The sequence below is a fragment of the Scyliorhinus torazame genome, chromosome 3 (genome assembly GCF_047496885.1).
Source record: "Scyliorhinus torazame isolate Kashiwa2021f chromosome 3, sScyTor2.1, whole genome shotgun sequence".
NCBI lineage: Eukaryota > Metazoa > Chordata > Chondrichthyes > Carcharhiniformes > Scyliorhinidae > Scyliorhinus > Scyliorhinus torazame.
This window is the reverse complement of record NC_092709.1, coordinates 223,248,348-223,271,201: the sequence shown is the minus strand read 5'-3', so window position 1 is coordinate 223,271,201 and position 22,854 is coordinate 223,248,348. Positions and strand designations below refer to the sequence as shown.

The 22,854-nt window shown below is 41.8% G+C and overlaps 1 protein-coding gene across 10 annotated transcripts in view; it reads left to right on the top strand.

The window, feature by feature from the left end:
- trappc13 (trafficking protein particle complex subunit 13) overlaps positions 1-22,854 on the top strand; it is a 148,953-nt gene that overhangs the window by 60,870 nt on the left and 65,229 nt on the right. For 3 of the 10 annotated variants that reach the window (XM_072496923.1, XM_072496922.1, XM_072496926.1), the window contains 4 exons: positions 1,108-1,180; positions 9,718-9,762; positions 14,232-14,249; positions 17,178-17,311. In XM_072496923.1, coding sequence (XP_072353024.1) covers positions 1,108-1,180; positions 9,718-9,762; positions 14,232-14,249; positions 17,178-17,311 — 270 coding nt within the window. Of the gene's footprint in view, positions 1-1,107; positions 1,181-9,642; positions 9,763-14,231; positions 14,250-17,177; positions 17,312-22,854 lie in introns of all 10 variants that reach the window. The other 7 variants (XM_072496917.1, XM_072496916.1, XM_072496921.1 and 4 more) reach the window with 3 other exon arrangements.

The window sequence follows — 22,854 nt, the reverse complement described above, 5'->3', positions numbered from 1 at the left end:
GCGCTTGTCTCCGCTCGCACCACCATCCCATAGTGAGGCCCAGGGGCCACCGGGCTCCCCGAGGGAGGAGGAGGTTCTAGGGCCTGTCCCGGTGACTCATGCAAAGGAGGTCCCGGAACACTCGGACTCCTCCCGTTCCGTCCCGGTGCATCTGTTGGGCAGCGGGCAGAGCAGGGTGGCACCACGCCATCCCGCACGCCCGCCGAGAAGCCTGGCCCATCCAAGCCGGGCCGCCCCAGGAAACGCGTGCCGACGGGGAGCCAAGTCACAGGGCAGAAATCTCAGCAGTCTGCCTCCACTCCTGCTGTACCGTCTGGGGAAACGCCAAGGCGTAGTGGTAGGGCCCGTAAGGCAAGTTCGACATGTAGTAAGTTGGCACAGGTGCAGGGCACAGCTTCGTTATAGGGGCTAGGGCACCTTGTATGTGAATGTCACGATTAAAGTCACTGTTACACCAAACCTAGATGCTTCTGTGCTATGTCCGGTGCCCGAGGAGTCGTGAAGGGAACCGAGTGGTGCTGGGGTCGAAGTTCGGTACAACGGTGAGGCCGGGATGGTTCCCCCAGCACGCACCCCCCCCGTCCTCGGAACACTGACACCAGCTACCCCACATGGCCATGGATGGAGTGTCCGTGACGCATATAAGGACCACCCAGGTGGAGGGTGTTGCTGTGGCCATGAGTCAGACATTGTCTAACGATCCGCAGCTCATCGCAGAGCGAAAATCCGGCGCGAACGGCGATTCTCCCAAACGGCGCAGCATGGGAGAATCCCGCCCAGGTTCTTGATTAATAAGGGGATCAGGGGTTATGTGGAGAAGGCAGGGGATGAGAAAAATATCAACCATGATTGAATGGCGGAGCAGATTCGATGGGCCGAGTGGCCCAATTCTGCTCCTATGTCTTATGATCTTATAGTACCAATATCAAGGCTGGCATTTCAGTGCAGCACTGAGGGATTGCTGTACTCTCGGGGGTCTTTCTGATGAGAGGTTAAACCAAGGGCCTGTCTGGCCTGTACACCATTGCTGTGCTATGTGCAAATTGAATCCTGTGTTTCCTGCATTTTATTGATTTTTTTTCTCCTACTTGTCTTTGGCTTTTGCAGCTTAGTCTGTGCAGTCAGCTATACAACACAAGCTGCAGAGAAGATGTACTTTAGAAAGTTCTTCAAATTTCAGGTAATGCATATAAAATTTCGGACCGAACTCTTCAAAATGTACCGAAACGAAAAGGTTGTGAGCTCATCATTTTTGCATTTAACGTTTCGTATTTCTATTTTTCTGTGCCTGTTTTACCCTAAATATTTTGTCAACTCTCCTGATTACTTTTCAAGTATTGTGCACAAAATTGAGTGATTCTACATACTACACAAAGCATTAAAGTTTCCATTTATTTAATTAATCTTCTTCAACAAATGATAATGCTTTTCTCGGAAGCCTTTAGTGGTTTATCTGAGTTATTAGAATTCTAGACTGAACTAAACTAGAATATTCAAGCTGAAGGAAAATTGAAATCTGAACTAAGCTTTTCACATTCTCTTACCCAATTGAAAATGCATTCTTCGATTTTAAACCAGTTAGAATATATTTACATAGATAGTAGTTGTTGAAAAGACTGCAAGGTGTTTACAGATATAGAAGGTCATTCAGGCCACGGTAAATCATCTATGCAGAACAACCTTTAAATGACTCCAGATGTTCCCCTCCACCAGTCCTCCTGGAAGCCCATTCCAAATGTTTGCTCTTACAGTGAAGCATGGCATCCTGATACTAATCTTAAAGTTAGACTTTACTTGTTTGAATCTGCCTTATTTTTTCTCCAACAACAATTCAAGCTCTCAAGGCACTTCACAAGAACGTTTAGTGAACAAAATTTGAAACACAGCCACTGAAGGGGGTGTTAGGTTAGATGACAAAGCTTGCTATAAGAGGTAGGTCTTAAGTTTTTTTCATTAAACAAACATAGTGGCTCAAAACTAGCCATCAATAAGGCATTGTTGGCTGTCAGCAGCATCAAGTTTGTATTTTGCCATAATCCTGATACTAATCTTAAAGTTAGACTTTACTACCGACCAGTGGCCCTGACTCCAGTCGTAATGAAGTGCTTCGAGAGGTTGATCATGAAGCGCATCACCTCCATACTCCCAGTACACCTTGATCCACTGCAATTCGCATACCGCTGCAACCGGTCCACATCAGACACCATTTCCCTGGCCCTACACTCATCCCTAGAGCATCTCGAAAACAAGGACTCCTACATCAGACTCCTATTTATTGACTACAGCTCTGCCTTCAACACCATAATCCCAGCCAAGCTTATATCAAAGCTCCAAAACCTAGGACTTGGCTCCAATCTCTGCAACTGGATCCTCGATTTTCTGACCAACAGACCACAATTAGTAAGAATGAACAACAACACCTCCTCCACAATAGTCCTCAACACCGGCACCCCGCAAGGCTGCGTACTTAGCCCCCTACTCTACTCCCTGTACACACACGACTGCGTGGCAAAACTTGGTTCCAACTCCATCTACAAGTTTGCTGACGATACGACCATAGTGGGCCCGATCTCGAATAACGATGAGTCCGAATACCGGAGGGAGATAGAGAATCTAGTGGAGTGGTGCAGCGACAACAATCCTCCCTCAATGCCAGCAAAACTAAAGAGCTGGTAATTGACTTCAGGAAGCAAAGTACTGTACACACCCCTGTCAGCATCAACGGGGCCGAGGTGGAGATGGTTAGCAGTTTCAAATTCCTAGGGGTGCACATCTCCAAAAATCTGTCCTGGTTCACCCACGTCGATGCTACCATCAAGAAAGCACAACAGCGCCTATGCTTCCTCAGGAAACTAAGGAAATTTGGCATGTCCACATTAACTCTTACCAACTTTTACAGATGCACCATAGAAAGCATCCTATCTGGCTGCATCACAGCCTGGTATGGCAACTGCTCGGCCCAGGACCGCAGGAAACGTCAGAGAGTCGTAAACACCGCCCAGTCCATCACACGAACCTGCCGCCCATCCATTGACTCCATCTACACCTCCCACTGCCTGGGGAAAGCGGGCAGCATAATCGAAGATCCCTCCCACCCGGCTTACTCACTCTTCCAACTTCTTCCATCGGGCAGGAGATACAGAAGTCTGAGAACACGCACGAACAGACTCAAAAACAGCTTCTTCCCCACTGTCACCAGACTCCTAAATGACCCTCTTATGGACTGACCTCGTTAACACTACACCCTGTATGCTTCATCCGACGCCAGTGCTTATGTAGTTACATTGTATATGTTGTGTTGCCCTATTATGTATTTTCTTTTATTCCCTTTTCTTCTCATGTACTTAATGATCTGTTGAGCTGCTCGCAGAAAAATACTTTTCACTGTACCTCGGTACACGTGACAATAAACAAATCCAATCCAATCCAATCTCCTGGCCTAACGTATCCCTCATTCTGCCATTACCATCAAGCAAGAGGACAATCCCAGGTCAAGTGAGGAGAGTCCAAAATCATGCCAAAGCCACATCAGGTGTATCTTAAAGATGAGAAGGAAGAATAGTGGAAGCAACATGTTGTAGATAGCCAAGTGATCTCAGCCATATCAAAGCTTTGCAGTCCTGCCACACCCACAGCCCATAGATGAATGGTGGTGGGCATTCAAACAACTAACAGGCTGAGGATTCTCTAGGAACATCCCCATCCGCACCAATGGTGGAGCTCTGAATGCGAAGGCAAAAGACGATGCTGAAGCACTTGGGAATATCTTCAGCCAGAAGGAGGATAAGAGGTCGGAATAAGCATTTGGCCCATTGAGCCTGTTGCACTATTCGATAAGATCTGATTATGGCCTTAATTCCACTTTCCTGCCTGCCCCTCATAACCCTCCCTTGTGGAACAGGAACCTGTCTAACTCAGTCTTGAATATATGCAACAGCCCAACCTCCATTGTTGTCTGTAGAAGAGAATTCCAAAAGGTAATGATCATCTGAGAGAACAATATCCTCCTCATCTCCATATTAAATGGGAAACTTTTTAAAGCTGTGTCTCCTGGTTCTAGATTGCCCTTGAGATGAAATATCCTTTCAGCATCTACTCTGTCAAGCCCCCTTCAGAATCTTGCATGTTTCAATAAGCCCAAAGATGTGCAAGTTAGGTGAATTACCCATGCTAAATTGCCTCTTACTGTCCAAAAGATTAGGTGGGTTTACAGGGTTATGGGGATAGGGTGGGGGCGTGGACCTAGATAGAGTGCTCTTTCCAAGGGTTGGTACAGACTCGGTGGGCTGAATGGCATCCTTCTGCACTGTAGTGATTCTATGTTTCTATTCTGTAAGTGCTGAGTCGATGATCCATCTCAGCCTCGTCCAGAGGTCCCTGCCATCACAGAAACCAATCTCTAGTCAGTTCAATTCACTCCATATCTTATCACGAAATATATTCAATACAGCTAAGGCTATGGTCCCTGACAGGATGTAATGCTTGAAGACTTGTGCTTCAGAGCTGGCCACACCCGTAGACAAGTTGTTCGGTACAAACATGACACTAGCACCGACCAGACGAGGTCAAGCATCATCCAGGTAGGTTAGTTCATTAAAAAAATAGAACAGACATGTCCGGCCAATTAGCACCCCTTCAGCACACACTCCATTATCATCAAAGTGATAGCACTCTCGATGATGCCTTCCATCAAGCAGCACTTACTCGCCACCTAGTCATAACTAGCATAAAGGAAGATGGTTGTGGTTGTTTGAAACCAAACATTTCAGCACCTGGATATTGCCGCAATGTCCTCGGTGGGTGGGTTGTTTGCTAGCGCTGTTGGGGAGGGTTTAAACTAATGTGACAGGGGGATAGGAACCAATTCAGGAAGTCGGAGGGTAGTAAAGAGAGGATAGAAACAAAGGTCAGTAAGGAGAAAAATGGAAGGCAGAGAAACAGATTGAACTGCATTTATTTCATTGCAAGAGGCCTAACGAGCAAGGCAGATGAACTCAGGGCATGGATGGGTACATGGGACTGGGATATTATAGCTATTACTGAAACATGGATAAAGGAGGGGCAGGACTGGCAGCTCAGTGTTCCGGGGTACAGATGCTATAGCAAAGATAGACCAGGAGATAGGAGGGGGGAGTTGAATTTTTGATTTGGGACAGTCTCACGGCTGTACAGAGAGAGGATATATCCGAGGGTTCGCCCACTGAGTCTATATGGGTAGAACTGAAAAATATGACGGGTAAGATCACTTTGATAGGACTGTACTATAGGCCCCCAAATAGTCAGTGGGATATTGAGGAGCAAACATGTAAAGAGATTGCAGATAGCTGCCGGAAAAATAGGGTGGTAATAGTTGGGCACTTTAACTTTGGATGAAGAGAAATTTGTTGAGCGTATTCAGGAAGAATTCCTCATTCAATATGTGGATGGCCCGACCAGGGAGGGGGCAAAACTTGACCTCCTCTTGGAAAATAAGGAAGGGATGGTGACAGAAGTGTTAGTGAGGGATCACTTTGGGACCAGTGACCATAATTCCATTAGTTTTAAGATAGCTATGGAAAATTATAGTTCTGGCCCAAAAGTTAAAATTCTAAATTGGGGCAAGGCCAATTTTGAGGGTATTAGACAGGAACTTTCAAAAGTTGATTGGGGGTGCCGATTTGCAGGCAAGGGGACAACTGGTAAGTGGGAGTCTTTCAAAAAAGTGTTAATTAGGGTTCGGGGTGAGCACATTCCTCTTAGAGTGAAGGGTAAGGCTGGTAGAAGGAGGGAACACTGGATGACTCGGGATATTGAGGCCATGGTGAAAAGGAAGAAGGAGGCATATGACATGCATAGGCAGCTGGGATCAAGTGGATCCCTTGAAGAGTATAGGGCTTGTCGGAGTAGAGTTAAGCGAGAAATCAGGAGGGCAAAAAGGAGGTACAAGATTGTCTTGGCAGATAAGGCAAAGAAAAATTCAAAGAGCTTTTACAGATACATAAAGGGTAAAAGGGTGACTCGGGAGAGGGTGGGGCCTTTTAAGGATAAACAAGGTCATCTATGTACAGATCCACAAGGGATGGGAGAGGTCTTAAATTAATTTTTCTTGTCAGTATTTACTGTTGGGAAAGACACGAATGTTAGGGAAATTGGGGAAACAAAAAGTGACGTCTTGAGGAGTGTACACACTACAGAGAAGGAGGTGCTGGAGGTATTAAAGCGCATCAAGATAGATAAATCCTGGGACCTGATGAAATGTATCCCAGGACGTTGTGGGAGGCTTGGGAGGAAATTGCCGGCCCCCTAGCTAAGCTATTTGAATCATCGACAGCCACAGGTGAGGTGCCTGAAGATTGGAGAATAGCAAATGCTGTGACCTTGTTTAAGAAGGGCTGTAGGGTTAAGCCTGGGAACTACAGACCAGCTAGCATTATTTCTGTAGTGGGTAAATTGTTCGATGGTATTCTGAGGGACAGGATCTACAGCATTTAGACAGGTTAAGGCTAATTAGGGAAAGTCAGCATTGCTTTGTAAAGCGAAAGTCATGTTTTACAAATTTGATTGAGTTTTTTGAAGGGGTAACCAAGAAGGTAGATGAGAGCAGTGCAGTCGACGTTGTCTACATGGACTTTAGCAAGGCCTTTGACAAGGTACGGCATGGTAGGTTGTGCAAAAGGTTAAATCTCACGGAATCCAGGGTGAGGTAGCCAATTGGATACAAAATTGGCTTGGCGACCGAAGCCAAAGGGTGGTTGCAAAGAGTTGTTTTTCAAACTGGAGGCCTGTGACCAGCAGTGCGCCTCAGGGATCGGTGCTGGGTCCACTGTTATTTGTATTAATGATTTGGATGAGAATGTAGGAGGCATGGTTAGTAAGTTTGCGGATGACACCAAGATTGGTGGCATAGTGGACAGTGAAGAAGGTTATCTTGGAATGCAGCAGGATCTATATAATTGTCCCAGTGGGCTGATGAATGGCAGATGGAGTTTAATTTGGATAAGTGTGAGGTGATGCATTTTGGTAGATCAAATCAGGGCAGGACCTACTCAATTCATGGTAGGCAGTTGGGGAAAGTTATAGAACAAAGCGATCTAGGTACGGGTTCATAGCTCCTTGAAAGTGGAGTCACAGGTGGACAGGGTGGTAAAGAAGGCATTCAGCATGCTAGGCTTTATTGGTCAGAATATTGAATACAGGAGTTGGGACATCTTGTTCATGTTGTAGAAGACATTGGTAAGACCACAGATGGAATACTGTGTTCAGCTCTGGTCACCCTATTATAGGAAGGGTATTGTTAAACTACAAAGAGTGCAGAAGAGATTCATGAGGATGCTACCAGGACTTGATGGTCTGTGTTGTAAGGAGAGGGTGAATAGGTTGGAACTTTTTTCCCAGGAGCGTAGGAGGCTTAGGGGTGATCTTACAGAGGTCTATAAAATACTGAGGAGCATAGATCAGATAGATAGTCAACATCTTTTCCCAAAGGTATATGAATCTAGAACTAGAGGGCATAGGTTTAAGGTGAGAGGGAAGAGATACAAAAGAGACCAGAGGGGACATTTTTTCACACCCGATTTGTGGTGAGCATCTGGAATGAGCTGCCAGAGACAGTGGTAGAGGAGGGTACAAATTTTTACTTTAAAAAACAGTTAGACAGTTACATGGGCAGGGTGGGTATAGAGGGATATGGGCCAAATGTGGGCAAGTGGGACTAGCTTAGTGATAGAAACTGGGCAGCATGGACAAGCTGGGCTGAAGGACCAGTTTCCATGCTGTAAACATCTATGACTCTATGAAATATTTAATGGACGTATACCTTTAAGTCAAGCAGGAGAAGTGAAGACCGTGAAAGTTGCAAAATAGTACACTGTGCTCTGAAGATATAGATTTTGAACCGAAGAACTCAGACATATTGGCAACTGAGAGATTGCAGGGATTTGGTTTGATTGGTTGGCTGGGGGCGAGGGACCGTATTCTGCCGGTAACAGACAGCGATTGGGTCCTGTCAGGTGGGTTTTTACAGAAGACCCGACAGAAAACTCCTAGACATTGAAAGGAGAAGCTATGTGTTACTCTCCCTCTCCCAAATGTTTCCTGCCTGCTGTTTGAGTCCACAGGGAATCTTGAGACCCTGATGAGTCTACAGTGAAAACCATTGCAGACTGGAAGCAAATACAAAACTGGGGCCGAGACTGAATCTTAACTGGAAGATGTTGATTTGAAACTGAGACTTATCCTTTTATTTTTAGTATTATTTTTACACTCTTTCCCCTCTGTATTTATCTTTCTTGTGTGGGTGAGTTAGAGAGGTGGGGGTTAGAAATTACTTAGTAATTAATCAGTTGCATTTGTTGCCTATTTAATTTTAGTTATTGTTACTAATAAAAGTTAATTGTGTTTAAATTTACAAACCGAGGTGACTAGTTATTGGGCAGCCAAAGATTTTGGGCATTTAAAAAAATTGAGTTACTTTCAACTGTATTACAACTCCGGGGGGAGCTGGATTTGATAGCACACTAGCCCAGGTGGATGTAACAAGTGGCATGTGGAGGGGAGGTGGTAGCATAGTGGTATTTTCACTGCACTGTCCAGCATTGAGGAAGACACCAAGCACATCGAGAGACAGTGCTGGGAACGTCCCAGCACTAAGGTGTCGGAGGGACCACCACCTTCCCACATGTGGTGGTAAAGTCTAAAAATCACGCATTGAACTCTTATCAGCCATCTCCATACTCATTGAGCTGGGTGGAAGCAAGTAATCCTCAATCCAGGGGAACTGCCTAAGAAGAGGAGATCTTAAATGACATATGAAAATGAACATTGAAATGAAAGAGCAATTTAAAAATGCATATTTAAATGATAAATTAGCATATAACTTCATTATCTTATGGTGATGACATTGTAGTCATAGTTTTCAGAAAAGTTCAAAAATTCTGTTGGCTGTACTGTGGCCAGTTATGATAAACATGAATGTATTGCTTTGAATTCTGTAAACCTAATTTTTTTAATTACAGCTTTTAAAATTACATTGGTTATTTTCTAATTGTTTCTTTATAGTTTTCATTTGTAGATAGAGAAAATTGCAAAACTGAGTGTGGTTATAGGAGTTGGCAGAATAATGCACAGTAAAGCCATGACTGCTTGTAATCAGTATCCCAATAGGTTGCTAAGAATAAATAGCTGACTGCTGCAACTGAGGCTATACAGATTGGGGATTTTGTAGTGTTAATCTGTTGGGGTAATGCTGTTGCTGTTTGTACTGTACAATGATTCGGTGGTTCAGCATGTATCATAATACTTTTAACAACGTCTACAATAAACACTAGCCTAATGCGAAAGGTATTTGACATCTTCTGGTCAGAAGCAGTTGTGAAGTTAGCAGATTGGTACCGCACTTAACAAGAAAAGCTTGGAGCTAAATTGGTGCGCTTGGTATTAATCTTTTAAAATCCCGAGAGTGATCTTTGACAAGGGATTTTGTTTTTGAAGGCTTCAAAGCCATGTGACTGCAAACATTTTGCCAAACAAATAGGCTTTAATTTGTGGCAGTCGACCCTTTTGCATTTTACCTAATGAGTTTATTGTACATTCTATGTTCTCTTCAGTTCTTGGGCTTGAAGTTCAACAAATTGCCAATAAAGAAACTCCTTACTCCTTAGACAGCATCTAAATTTAACAGCCCTGATGGATGATCTACCCGAAAAAACAGTCTTCAGTTTGCACTCTCTGTTCACACAGGTCCTTAAACCACTCGATGTAAAGACCAAGTTCTACAATGCTGAAGTAAGTGTATGATTAAATTGCCATAATGTACCGAGAAGTTCTGAATTTACTTCAATTCATTGCATTCCTGTGGTTTATTTTAAAGGTATATTGAGGTCTGATGATTGTACTACTGCTCAAAACGTATATAGCAACTGCAAGGTGCTTGTGAATTCTTTTCTTCTGGAATATGCTGTTCATTTTAGACAATGTTTTGCAATGGTTATAACGTTTTGAATAATCCTGTCTCTTTTTTAAAAAAATGATTTTTTTATTAGATGAGGTGATCCAGCCTATAAACACTCTGAATCTTTCAGTAACTTGGAAGAGCTGGGTTTGCAGCGAGATGAACAATTCATCTGTGTTTGCTTGCCCAAAATTCTGCTCTGCTCTTGCAACATATTTGTTAGTTGTTTGCTGCAGTAAATTGACATCCCAATTCAGCTGCATTAGGTAGGTTAAATGGCTGGCACTTTTGGGATTCAAAGCAATGACTGTTGGTTTTGGTGGTGAACATTCAACCTCGAGTAATAAAGGCTACATTGCAGTCATTTTAGGACACCGTTTTAGATTTGTGCAAACAGTTGGCTTTGGTTCTATTTGCCAAATTGAACTCATTTTTGAATTATGTAGTTTGAGAAATAAATAAGGCACAGCTGCAAGCATAACTATTAACACTTAATTCCTGTCACACCCCTTTGACTGAATCTTGCTTGTTTATTGTACTTTCATCCGTGCCCTCCCACTTCTTAGAGACAGAACAGATACTGTTTTCGGCATGCTACCCAACTGACCCTTGTTTTATGCCACTTGCCCAATACTTCCTCCTGCGGCATCTTTCATCTCCTTCCTTTCACCACTCCTAAATTCTGATCACGTTTACTGCTCTGTCTCATCACCTATACTTTTCTCCTCCCACAGAACACTTGTGCTTTAATTCCTGCTCCCCACTGCCAATATGATCCTGAAGAAAGCCTGGGAGCCATCTTTAAAGTCTTCAAAACTTTTACATCTTCCCAAATACTACTACCACCACCTGCCCCTCCTTGACCTCCAGTTCTTCCAGGCCCTACATCCACCCTTTGTTCTTTCAAACCTCCACAACTTTTTCTTGAGTGTTAGCCATTCCCTGGTTCATTCCCCATGCCAATGCTTTGACTAATTAGAGTCCACTAGCCAACCAATCAGCACGCTCTTCTCTTGCAGTATAAATTGTTGTTCCCTCCTTTGTTTATCTTGCTTAGCTGTCCTGATGAGTGCAAGATGAAAAGCTTTTATAGTGTCTCTTTTTCCAGCAATATTCAATACCCTTTTCAATGTTCCCAAACTCTATTCCTCTATCTCAGTACAACCCTGGCATCAGCCAGCCATTCAAATATGATCTAATGAAGTAAGCAACCTGTAGAATCCAAACATTAACTTCTGCTACTCTGATTCAGCATTGCAGCAGCCTTTGAGATGAAACTTTTAGAAATTAAGACAAAGTACTTGTGTGGAAGGGTGATACAGTCTTGGGTGGGTAGATTTATTGGCATCTACATTGGCATTGTGTAGGGGGCAGTGCAAGTTGTAACGAATCAGAGATATGACCGAGCACTGCAGTAGTATTGAGTCTAATGCTAAAACTGCAGTTTTAATGGATGATATCAAAAAACAAAGCTAAAATATTTTAAGGCATTTTACAAGAAGGCATTAATATAGTTGAAGCCCTTCATTGAAACCGCCCTTAGAAAATGGCTCACAGCAAAAAATTGTGTTCTGGAGACATGGAAAGTGTACACAAATTTAAGTGAACAGTTATGCAAACTGCACAGCAATACCATGTGGCATGGAATCACATTACTAGGTGTCCAAACAAGGATATGGCAAAAACAAATTGACTAAATTGTCTTTTCTCCTTTCAACTCTTATTTATAATTCTTTCATAGAACGTGAATGTTGCTGGCTAGGTCAGCATTTATTGCCCATCCCCAATTGCCCTTGAGATGGTGGTGGTGAGCTGCCACCTTGAGCCATTGCAGTCCATGTAAATTTATGTAATTTACATTTCAGAGCTTTATACGCTACTTTACATAGTTATGTATTAGCATAATAGAATGGTTATAGCAGAGAAAGAGGCTATTATGCCTGTCCAATCCATCTGGCTCTCTTAAAGAGTAATTCAGCTAATCCCACTCCACCCGCCCTTTCCCTGTAATTCTTTTCTCTTCAGGGTGCTTTATCCAATTTTGTTTTGAAGGCCACAATTGAATCTGTCACTATTACCCCATAGGAAATGCAATCCATATCCTAACCACTTGTTACATTAAAAAAAATCATGTTGCCATTGATTATTTTGCCAATTATCTTAAATCTGTGTCCTTTGGTTCTTGACCCCTCTACCAATGGGAAGAGTTTCTCTCTATCTCTTCTGTCCAAACCCATTATGATTTTGAACACCGATCTCCTCAAGCTTTTCCTCTCAGAAGAACAGCCTCAGTTTCACCAATCGATTCTCATAACTGAAGCCCCTTATCCCTGGAACCATTCTTGTAAATCTTTTCTGTGCCATCTCTAAAGCTTCTGCATCTTTCTCAAGTTGTGGTATCTAAAATAGTCCTGTTGAGGCCGAACCAGTGTTTTATAAAGGCCTTTCATAACTTTATTACTTTTGTACCTTGTCACTCACTTTATAAATCCCAGGATCCCCTATATCCTTTTAACCACTCTCTCAAACTGCCCTGCTATCTTCAAAGATTTGTGCACCTGTGCCTCCAGCTTTTTTTGTTCCTGTATCCCCTATAAAATTGTATCGTCTCTCCTCGTTCTTCCTACCAAATGTATCACTTCATATTTCTCTGTCTTGCATTTGTCCATTCCATCAGCCTGCTTATATCCTCTTGAAGTCCATCATTATCTTTCTCACAGTTCATAATACTGTCAAATTGTGTGTCATCTGCAAAGTTTGAAATTATGCCCAGTATATCCTAATTAGATTATTAATGTATATATTATTGAGACAGGAATATGCAATTTTGCCCTTTCATTGTAATTTTCGTGAACGTATGAAGTCTTCAATAAATTCCAAGGATCAAGAATGGGCAGGCCGCTGCTCCCACGCTTCTGCCAATGTCATTTTGAAATGAACACCAGATGTGTGAGGTCATCCATTATGGATCTGCAAAAGACAAAACAAAATCTGTTCTTAACTATGAGAAACTAGAAATTGTAGAAGAGCAAAGGGATCTAGACATCCACATGCACAGACCACTATAAGCTGGTGCACGGGTATATAAAATAATCTGAACAGCTCATGGAATATTGACCTTTATCTCAAGGGAATTGGAATTCCTCTGGTGAGGAAATCCCGAGCAACAGGAAATCTCTTTAAATTAGAACTCGGCCTTTAGGGCAGCACGATGGCGCAGTGGATAGCATTGCTGCCGCACGGCGCCGAGGTCCCAGGTTCGATCCCGGATCTGGGTCACTGTCCGTGTGGAGTTTGCACATTCTCCCCGTGTTTGCGTGGGTTTTGCCCCCACAACCCAAAGATGTGCAGGGTAGGTGGATTGGCCACGCTAAATTGCCCCTTAATTGGGGAAAAAAAAGAATTGGGTACTCTAGAGTATTTAAAAACAAATTAGAGCTCAGCCATTTAGGAATTAGATCATAAAGCATTTTAAAACATTAGAGTAATGAAAATGCAGTATTCCTTGAAAAGTTTTCAGATGCTGAATCAAGACTGATTGATTTTTGTTAGATAATGAATGGCATTCAGGAAAGTGAATCAAAGGTGGGTAAACTGTGATAAGATTCTGACCAGCTATTATCTAAATGATTGGTAGAACAAGCTTGAGGGACTGAATGGTTTATTTAACTCAATTTCTATGCAATTCAGCGGCATTGGGTAATCAGATTACTAATTTCTTACCCTGCAGTATTTTACACATATTGGGTAACCAAATGGAAGATTCACGTGCAAAGATCTTCAGTGATTGTAAAGTTTTCATAATTGGGACCAAGCCTTTGTGAAAAGCAGTAACACATCTGATAGCATATTTATGCAAATCTTCTTCCTTATAGTTTTCAGAGGTAGAAATAATGTAGTAAATGTTCTCCTTCAGGACAGAAAATAGAAAGTACTCATCCAAATTATATATTTCCATTCCTAGAAGGAACTAAACTGTATTGCACAAATGTTATGAATAATTTTGCAGCTAGTTGGAAAGAAAAATATTATAATTGGCTTCATGTCCTCTACAGTGGTTGTTGTTGGTTTGAGTATTTTATAAAATGCTGTCCTGATGAATGTACATGTGTTTATTTTGCATCACTTGTGGGTGATTCCTTTGACCATCTTTACCATAATGTCAATAGTATATTGGGAGCATAATGAAGAAGATTATTATGCTTTTTTCATGAAATCTGTAGGTAAAGTAGATGTTCATTTCTTTAACATTTAACCCTTATTTCTCTAATGTTTGCTTTTTTTTTAATTTTTCCCCTATTAGAGTGACCTCAGTTCTGTGGTAACTTTTTATTTATTGCTACTTTGTGCTTTGATTTAATTACAACATAACCACAATTGCTGTAATTAACATTGGCTCAATTCGCAGAAAAATAATGGAGAAGCATTGGTCGAATTTGAAATTCCTATAAAATGGATTGTCCAAAAAGTGACGACTGAAAATTTGACAGCAAGTTACAATTTGATCATATTAAAAAATATATTTTTTAAACTGTCTACAATTTAACTTCAGTAAATAACTATTGGAAATCTGAAAAGTTGCTTCTTCAGATCCCTGATTGAACTGTAGCATTTGTAATGCTTTTCCATTATGTGACTAATCTCATCACTTAAGCTTGCCAAAAATATCTGCTGTAGTAAAAGATTGAATGAGAAATAAAATTAATCAAGGGGATTTGAGCAATGGATTTGTCGGAGCTTGCTTTCGCAAAGGTGACATTTTAACAATCCTTTCACGTTCATGTCAGGTTTGAGAGGTGAAGATATTTTTTTTTTTTTTAAAGCTGCAATTGATTTGTTGATGACGTAAAATACACAATTGATATTGCAATGGTTTTGGGCAGAAACCTAAAATGGGACAATGTCAGTATTGTGACATTCTGTCAGTAATGTTGACATCTTACACACATTCCTGTATCTGAGTAGCACTGATCAATATCAACAATGAAAGTTCCTCTTTTTCTCCCTCCAACAAAATGTAGATACAACCAGAACATGCTGGAAACAGCAGACCAGGCAACGCCTGGGCAGAGAGAGACACGGTTGACGTTTCCGGTCAATTGCATTTAATATATAAATAAATCTGACCGTTAGTGAACAATAAGATAACATTAATTAAATTTGTTAGAATTACAGAAACTTACAGCACAGAAGGAGTCTAGTGTCTGTGATGGCTCTTTGAGAGAGCAGTTGTGTTTTGTCCCACATTCCCATTAGGTTCCTCATTCTTGAGTATTTGTCTAACACCCTTTTAAAGTTATTGATGAAATCAGCTTCCACCACCTTTTTATGGAGATGCCGGCGTTGGACTGGGGTGAGCACAGTAAGAAGTCTTACAACACCAGGTTAAAGTCCAACAGGTTTGTTTCGAATCACTAGCTTTTGGAGCACAGAATCACCTGAGGAAGGAGCTGTGCTCCGAAAGCTAGTGATTCGAAACAAACCTGTTGGACTTTTTTAACCTGGTGTTGTAAGACTTCTTATTGTGACCACCTTTTTAGGCAGAGCATTCCAGATCTTGACAGCTCTTAAGTCAGAAGGTTTCTCCTCTTATCCCTTATATCATTTATAATGTTTTTGACTCCATCACTTCTAGTTATTACTCACTTTCCAAAGAGAATTCCCCCCCTATTATTCAATCAAACCTATCATCTTGAAAATCTACTTCAATGAGGTCACCTCTGAGCCTTCTTTGTTCCAAAGCAGTCCCAATTTTTCCAACTTCATCCAATAACTCGTCTCTGATAAAACTCCTCTCCACCCTTTCTAATGCTTTTACATCGTTCTTGAAGTTTATTGCCCAGAATTCTCCACAATACTCCAGCTCAGACCTGACCAGATTTATAAAGTTTGAAGTGATCTTACTTTTGTATTCTCTTACTTTATTTATAAACTCAAATAATCCACATCCTATTTTTAACTGCCCTATCAATTTGCCACTGAGGTATTAGACGAGCAGAGACATCTTGGTGTTCTACTTTCCATACTCATCCTTATTAACTTCATCTTGTTTCTGATGTTGTTGAATCTTAGGACGTTATGCTCTGTGAGGCTGTTCAAACCATTATGTCTGTGCCGCCTCTAATTCAATTCTCCGGTTGGACCCACTTCCAAGTGCACAGGAAAGTTACGTTTATTTTCCCAATGTCTGAAATCCTAACTGAAACATATGCCTATGTGTTTTTTTTCTTGGTTCTTCACTTTACCTTTTTACTGGCATTGCCAACTCAATGCACATCTGTGCCAAGCTTTGTTAGTTTTGCATTTTAGATGAATTGAATGCTTCAATTGAACCTGCCTCCATCCTCTTGGGGCAGAACATTCCAGATAAAAGTTTCCCTCCTGTTACCATTACTACTTTTATTAATTACTTTAAACCTGTGCCCTCTCGTTCTTTATCATTTCACAAATGGGAACAGTTTCTCTCTACCTACTCTTTCCAGAGCCTTATTAATTTTGAATACATTTATCAAATCACTTCTTGGCCTTAAACAGTCCTAGTTTCTCCAATTGTTTTGATCTGTATTGGATCAATCTGATCTGGTTAACCTGTGCCATATTCTAAATGTAGAGCAAGTTAAAGCATTAAACTGTTCGTAAAATGGAGAAGGATTTCACCGCATGTTATTTTTCTCCTTCTAGGAAAATTGAGAAAGAAAACATTGGGCGATTCATAAATCAACATACTTTCAGTAGGCTGTACCTCAATAAACATACCATTGCTAGTTAATATTGTCAAAGCAAATCTAGTTAAACTTAAATAACCTTTATTAGCATAACTACCTCATAAGCTTCAGCAACTTTATTTTTCTATGTTTACTGTAACTTTGAGTCATCTCACACAATTTTTAAAGTGACTAGTGTTCACTATATGAAATCTGTTTTTTCTTGCATTTGTTTGAAAGGGGGTGAGTAACTGATGTCAACCAGTAAGAACAATGTTTTTGAAGTATTCTTCATGGTTAGTCCTAGACTCTATGTAATGTGTAAAACAAAAATTGCATTTTAGTAAATTTATCCCAAATCCATTGCGATAACTAAATTAATTAACTAATATGGAGTGAGTAAGATACTACTTGGAATAATGCTTCTGCTTTTCTTCATTGATTACGTGCTCTGTGATTCTGAGGCATGAACTAATCATAATATTTGGGCTAATTCTCAGAGGAGCTAGTATGATTTTGTTTAGAAAATATTTTTTTCCTCACAGACAGATGAAGTCTTTCTTGAAGCTCAGATACAGAATATCACAACTACACCAATGTACATGGAAAAGGTTTCTCTTGAGCCATCCATAATGTATAATGTGACTGAACTGAATACAGTCAATACTGGAGGGAATGGGTAAGGAGAAAGTGTTCAATTTACAGCTGTGCTTTGTTGGGCTTTTTTTAATATTCCCTCACACTCAGTGCTACTTGTGTAGTTTTTACTAATGTTGAATGTTGATTTGAAAAATTCATATTCCACTTTAATTTTTATGGTGACTGCTCCCTTTCTCTAAAAGCACTTCAGTGTATACTATTGTTTCTTCTCTGTTAATTAGAAGACAATCTCTGTGCAGCAATTTAATATATGTGCAAAGAAATGTGATGTTCCACCTTTAAGTTGGAAAAATTATATTTAAAAAAATATATATTTTATTAGGGTATTTGCAAGTTTTCATAAAAATAACAATAACAATGACTGCTTCTGCTGACAGTTTAATTTTCCCTGAGAAAGTCGACGAATGGCTGCCACCTCCGGGTGAATCCTACCATTGACCCTCTTAAGGCGAACTTTATTTTCTCAAGACTGAGAAACCCAGCCATGTCACCAACCCAGGTCGGGGGCTTCGAGCCCCTCCACATTAATAAGATCCGTCTCCGGGCTACCAGGGAGCCAAAGGCCAAGACGTCAGCTTCTTTCGCCCCCTGAACTCCCGGCTCTTCCGACACTCCAAAGATCGCCGACACTCCAAAGATCGCCACCTCTGGACTGGGCACCACCTGTGTCTTGAGTACCGTGGACATTGCCTTAGTGAAACCCTGCCAGAACCCTCTAAGCTTCGGGCATGCCGAAAACATGTGGACATGATTTGCTGGGCTTCCTGCGCACCTCGCAAGTTGGAAAATTCTTGAGGCTGCCTGAATCTATTTTGGAACGTGCAGCCATGAGACTACAAAGTATCTTGAAATTACATGATTTTAGGTTTGTTTTTAAAAACAAAAACAGCTCTCTTGGTTCTTCTGAACTGGGGTGGAGAGAGGAGTGAGGAAGATATTTTTAGATACTTGCCAATATGTTGTATAACTCCTCAAAAAATTGAAGTGAAATAGACTTGATTCCCAATTATGGCGAAGAACATCAGTTTGATGTAAAATATTCCATTTCCACTTGTCTGAAATTCTCTCCTTTTGGATTGTTCACTCTGGTGTGATACTGGAGTTTTCGCATTTGAAAGGAAGTGCCTTTAAAACCCAAGTTGCGATGCTGTGTTCAAGCTGACAAAGAAACCTATTCTGGTTTTAAGAAACCAGTTCATAGGTTTAGACAAGTTCAAAGTGCTTTCCCTCGAAGTAATGGTGATTTGTAATAAGCTTAAAAGATGTCATGCGGAGTCCTGTGCACTTAATTATAAAATTTTCCTTGCCAATGAGCGGTCACTTGTTATGAATATTCTTGCTTTGGGATCATTATTCGCTACAAATGTTCATTGGTTGCAGGATCTTGTGTCACCATGTTAGTTGGCTCTAACACTAATTGGTGAATGCATTCTACAGTTTGGCTGAATTGCAACAATTCCTAGTTCTCTTCATGTTCTATTTAGAAGGGGAAGATTGTAAATGGAAGGAAGAATTTTCCTATAACGAGGGCATCAAGAAATGCTAACCATTATATGCCAGATATTGCTGGGAAATAGTGGCAAAATGGAAGGATTGCTTTTGAGAAATATTACATAATTATTGGGTTGTACACCGTATCATGAAACAATTTCCCAATATAATTTAATTGAAAAATTATAACATTTATCAATTCCTATCATGTGTTATGTAATGCAGTCTGGAGTCATATACATGATATTGCATGAAATGAATACCTCCCCACAAAATAGTTTAGTTTAAAAGGTAATTAAACTGAGTTCAAAGGAACCGCTATAGGGAGTGTGTGCCAACTAGTTTGTGATCTGCAGACCTGTGAGATTGAAGTCAAATCTTCACATTTTGTTTTGGATCACATTTTGTGTTGGATATCTTGGATAATTTGAAGTCCTATAAAATGTGATGGGCATCTGGGATATCCATGATTTGTGATTCTGACTAGGTGGAGGCTGAAGATTTGCACATACTTTGCTATGGTACAGGTGTCCATTACAATTGCAAAATTAATAAGTAGCGCATCTTCCTCGAGGCACTTATGTCCAGCCCCTATTGGACCTACCTGGACACTGTGTTTCAGGAGGCAGTCACACCTGTCAGAGTAAGTAGTTTAAATCCTGCCAGTGGCCAGGGACAGCAGGGTGTGACTGCAAGTCAGGCAGGTAAAGGGAACCAGCAGTCAGGAACTCAGGAGCCTCAGCCCATGACTCTGTCCAACAGGTATGAGGCACTTGCTCCCTGTGTGGATGGCGAACAGGGCTGCAGGAAGGATGAGTCAGCTGACCAAGGCACCATGGTTCAGCAGGCCATTCAAGGGGAGGGAGTAAATAGGCAAGTTGTAGTTGTAGGGGATTCTATTATCAGGGGGATAGATAGTATCCTTTGTGAGCAGGATAAAGAGTCCCGCATGGTATGTTGCCTGCCCGGTGCTAGGGTGCGGGACATCTCTGACCAGCTTGAAAGGATACTGGAGAGTGAGGGGGTGGATCCAGTTGTTGTGGTCCATGTCGGTACCAACAACATAGGCAAGTCTAGGAAAGAGGACCTGTTTAGAGATTATAAAGAGCTAGGATTCAAATTAAAAAACAGTTCCTCAAGGGTCATAATCTCCGGATTACTGCCCGAGCCACGTGCAAATTGGCATAGGGAGGCAAGAATAAGGGAAGTTAACACGTGGCTGAAAGAGTGGTGTGGGAAAGAGGGGTTCCTTTTCATGGGATACTGGCATCAGTTTTGGGACGGGGGACCTTTACCGTTGGGATGGTCTCCACCTGAACCGAGCTGGGACCAGTGTTCTGGCGAAAAGAATAAATAGGGTGGTCAATAGGACTTTAAACTAAAGATTGGGGGGGAAGGGAAAGTCAGGGAACCAAGAGGTGAAGTAATCAGTGGGAAGCGTAGCTGCTTAGGAATACAAAAAAACACCAAAAGACAAAACTCAGGAGAGGTTACGATAGTCCCCATCCCACAAAATATGACAGTGTATGGAAAGGCTCAGTAAACCAAGGTCCATCACACTAAGAAAACAAAAAGGGACGGTTAATAGAGAATTAAAGGTGCTATATTGAAATGCGCGCAGTGTACGGAACATGGTAGATGAGCTTGTGGCCCAGATTGTGACTGGCAGGTATGATGCGGTAGGCATCACAGAGACATGGTTGCAGGGGGTTCAGGACTGGCATTTAAACATCCAGGGATTCACAACCTATCGAAAAGACAGGGAGGTGGGCAGAGGGGGCGGGGTTGCCTTGTTAATTAGGAATGAAATTAAATCAATAGCACTAAATGACATGGGGTCAGATGATGTGGAGTCTGTGTGGGTAGAGTTGAGGAACCACAAAGGCAAAAAAAACATAATGGGAGTTCTGTACAGGCCTCCTAACAGTGGTCAGGACCGGGGGCACAAAATGCACCACGAAATAGAAAGTGCATGTCAGAAAGGCAAGGTCACAGTGATCATGGGGGACTTCAATATGAAGGTGGACTGGGTAAATAATGCTGCCAGTGGACCCAAGGAAAGGGAATTCATTGAATGTTTACAGGAGGGCTTTTTGGAACAGCTTGTCATGGAGCACACGAGGGAACAGGCCATTCTGGACTTAGTGTTATGTAATGAGCCAGACTTGATTAAAGATCTTAAAGTAAGGGAGCACTTAGGAGGCAGTGATCATAATATGGTAGAATTCAATCTCCAATTTGAAAGAAAGAAGGTAGAATCAGATGTAAAGGTGTTACAGTTAAATAAAGGTAACTACAGGGGCATGAGGGAGGAACTGATGAAAATCGACTGGGAGCAGAGCCTAGTGGGAAAGACAGTAGAACAGCAATGGCAGGAGTTTCTGGGAGTAATTGAGGACACAGTACAGAGGTTCATCCCAAAGAAAAGAAAGGTTATCAGAGGGGGGATTAGGCAGCCATGGCTGACAAAGGAAGTTAGGGAATGCATCAAAGCAAAAGAGAAAGCCTATAATGTGGCAAAGAGTAGAACATAGAACATAGAAAAATACAGCACAGAACAGGCCCTTCGGCCCACGATGTTGTGCCGAACCTTTGTCCGAGATTAATCATAGATTATCATTGAATTTACAGTGCAGAAGGAGGCCATTCGGCCCATTGAGTCTGCACCGGCTCTTGGAAAGAGCACCCTACCCAAAGTCAACACCTCCACCCAACACTAAGGGCAATTTTGGACACTAAGGGCAATTTATCATGGCCAATCCACCTAACCTGCACATCTTTGGACTGTGGGAGGAAACCGGAGCACCTGGAGGAAACCCACGCAGACACGGGGAGGATGTGCAGACTCCGCACAGACAGTGACCCAAGCCGGAATCGAACCTGGGACCCTGGAGCTGTGAAGCAATTGTGCTATCTACAATGCTACCGTGCTGCCCTTAAGAACAAATAAATCTACACTATATCATTTTACCGTAATCCATGTACCTATCCAATAGCTGCTTGAAGGTCCCTAATGTTTCCGACTCAAGTACTTCCACAGGCAGTGCATTCCATGGTCGAACAATCTACATACTGTGTTAGAAAAGCTTCCTGGACACACTGCACAAACACCACCCCATCCAAACTATTTGATCTAATGAGTTTCCACTCAATGTTTGGGAAGTTAAAGTCACCCATGACCACTACCCTGTGACTTCTGCACCTTTCCAAAATCTGTTTCCTAATCTGTTCCTCCACATCTCTGCTACTATTGGGGCGCCTATAGAAATCTCCTAACAAGGTGACTGCTCCTTTCCTATTTCTGACTTCAACCCATACTACCTCAGTAGGCTGATACTCCTCGAACTGCCTTTCTGCAGCTGTTATACTATCTCTAATTAACAATGCCACTCCCCCCACCTCTTTTACCACCCTCCCTAATCTTATTGAAACATCTATAACCAGGGAAGTCAGAAGATTGGGAAGACTACAAAAACAAACAGAGGATAACAAAGAGAGAAATAAGGAAAGAGAGGATCAAATTTGAAGGTAGGCTAGCCAGTAACATTAGGAATGATAGTAAAAGTTTCTTTAAATACATTAAAAACAAACGGGTGGCAAAAGTTGACATTGGGCCGCTCCAAAATGACGCTGGTAATTTTGTGATGGGAGACAAGGAAATAGCTGAGGAACTAAATAAGTACTTTGCGTCAGTCTTCACAGTAGAAGACATGAGTAATATCCCAACAATTCCGGAGAGTCAGGGGGCAGAGTTGAATATGGTAGCCATCACAAAGGAGAAAGTGCTAGAGAAACTAAGAGGTCTAAAAATTGATAAATCTCCGGGCCCAGATGGACTACATCCTAGAGTTCTAAAGGAGATAGCTGAAGAAATAGTGGAGGCGTTAGTTATGATCTTTCAAAAGTCACTGGAGTCAGGGAAAGTCGCAGAGGATTGGAAAATCGCTGTTGTAACCCCCCTGTTCAAGAAGGGAACAAGGAAAAAGATGGAAAATTATAGGCCAATTAGCCTAACCTCGGTTGTTGGCAAGATTCTAGAATCCATTGCTAAGGATGAGATTTCTAAATTCT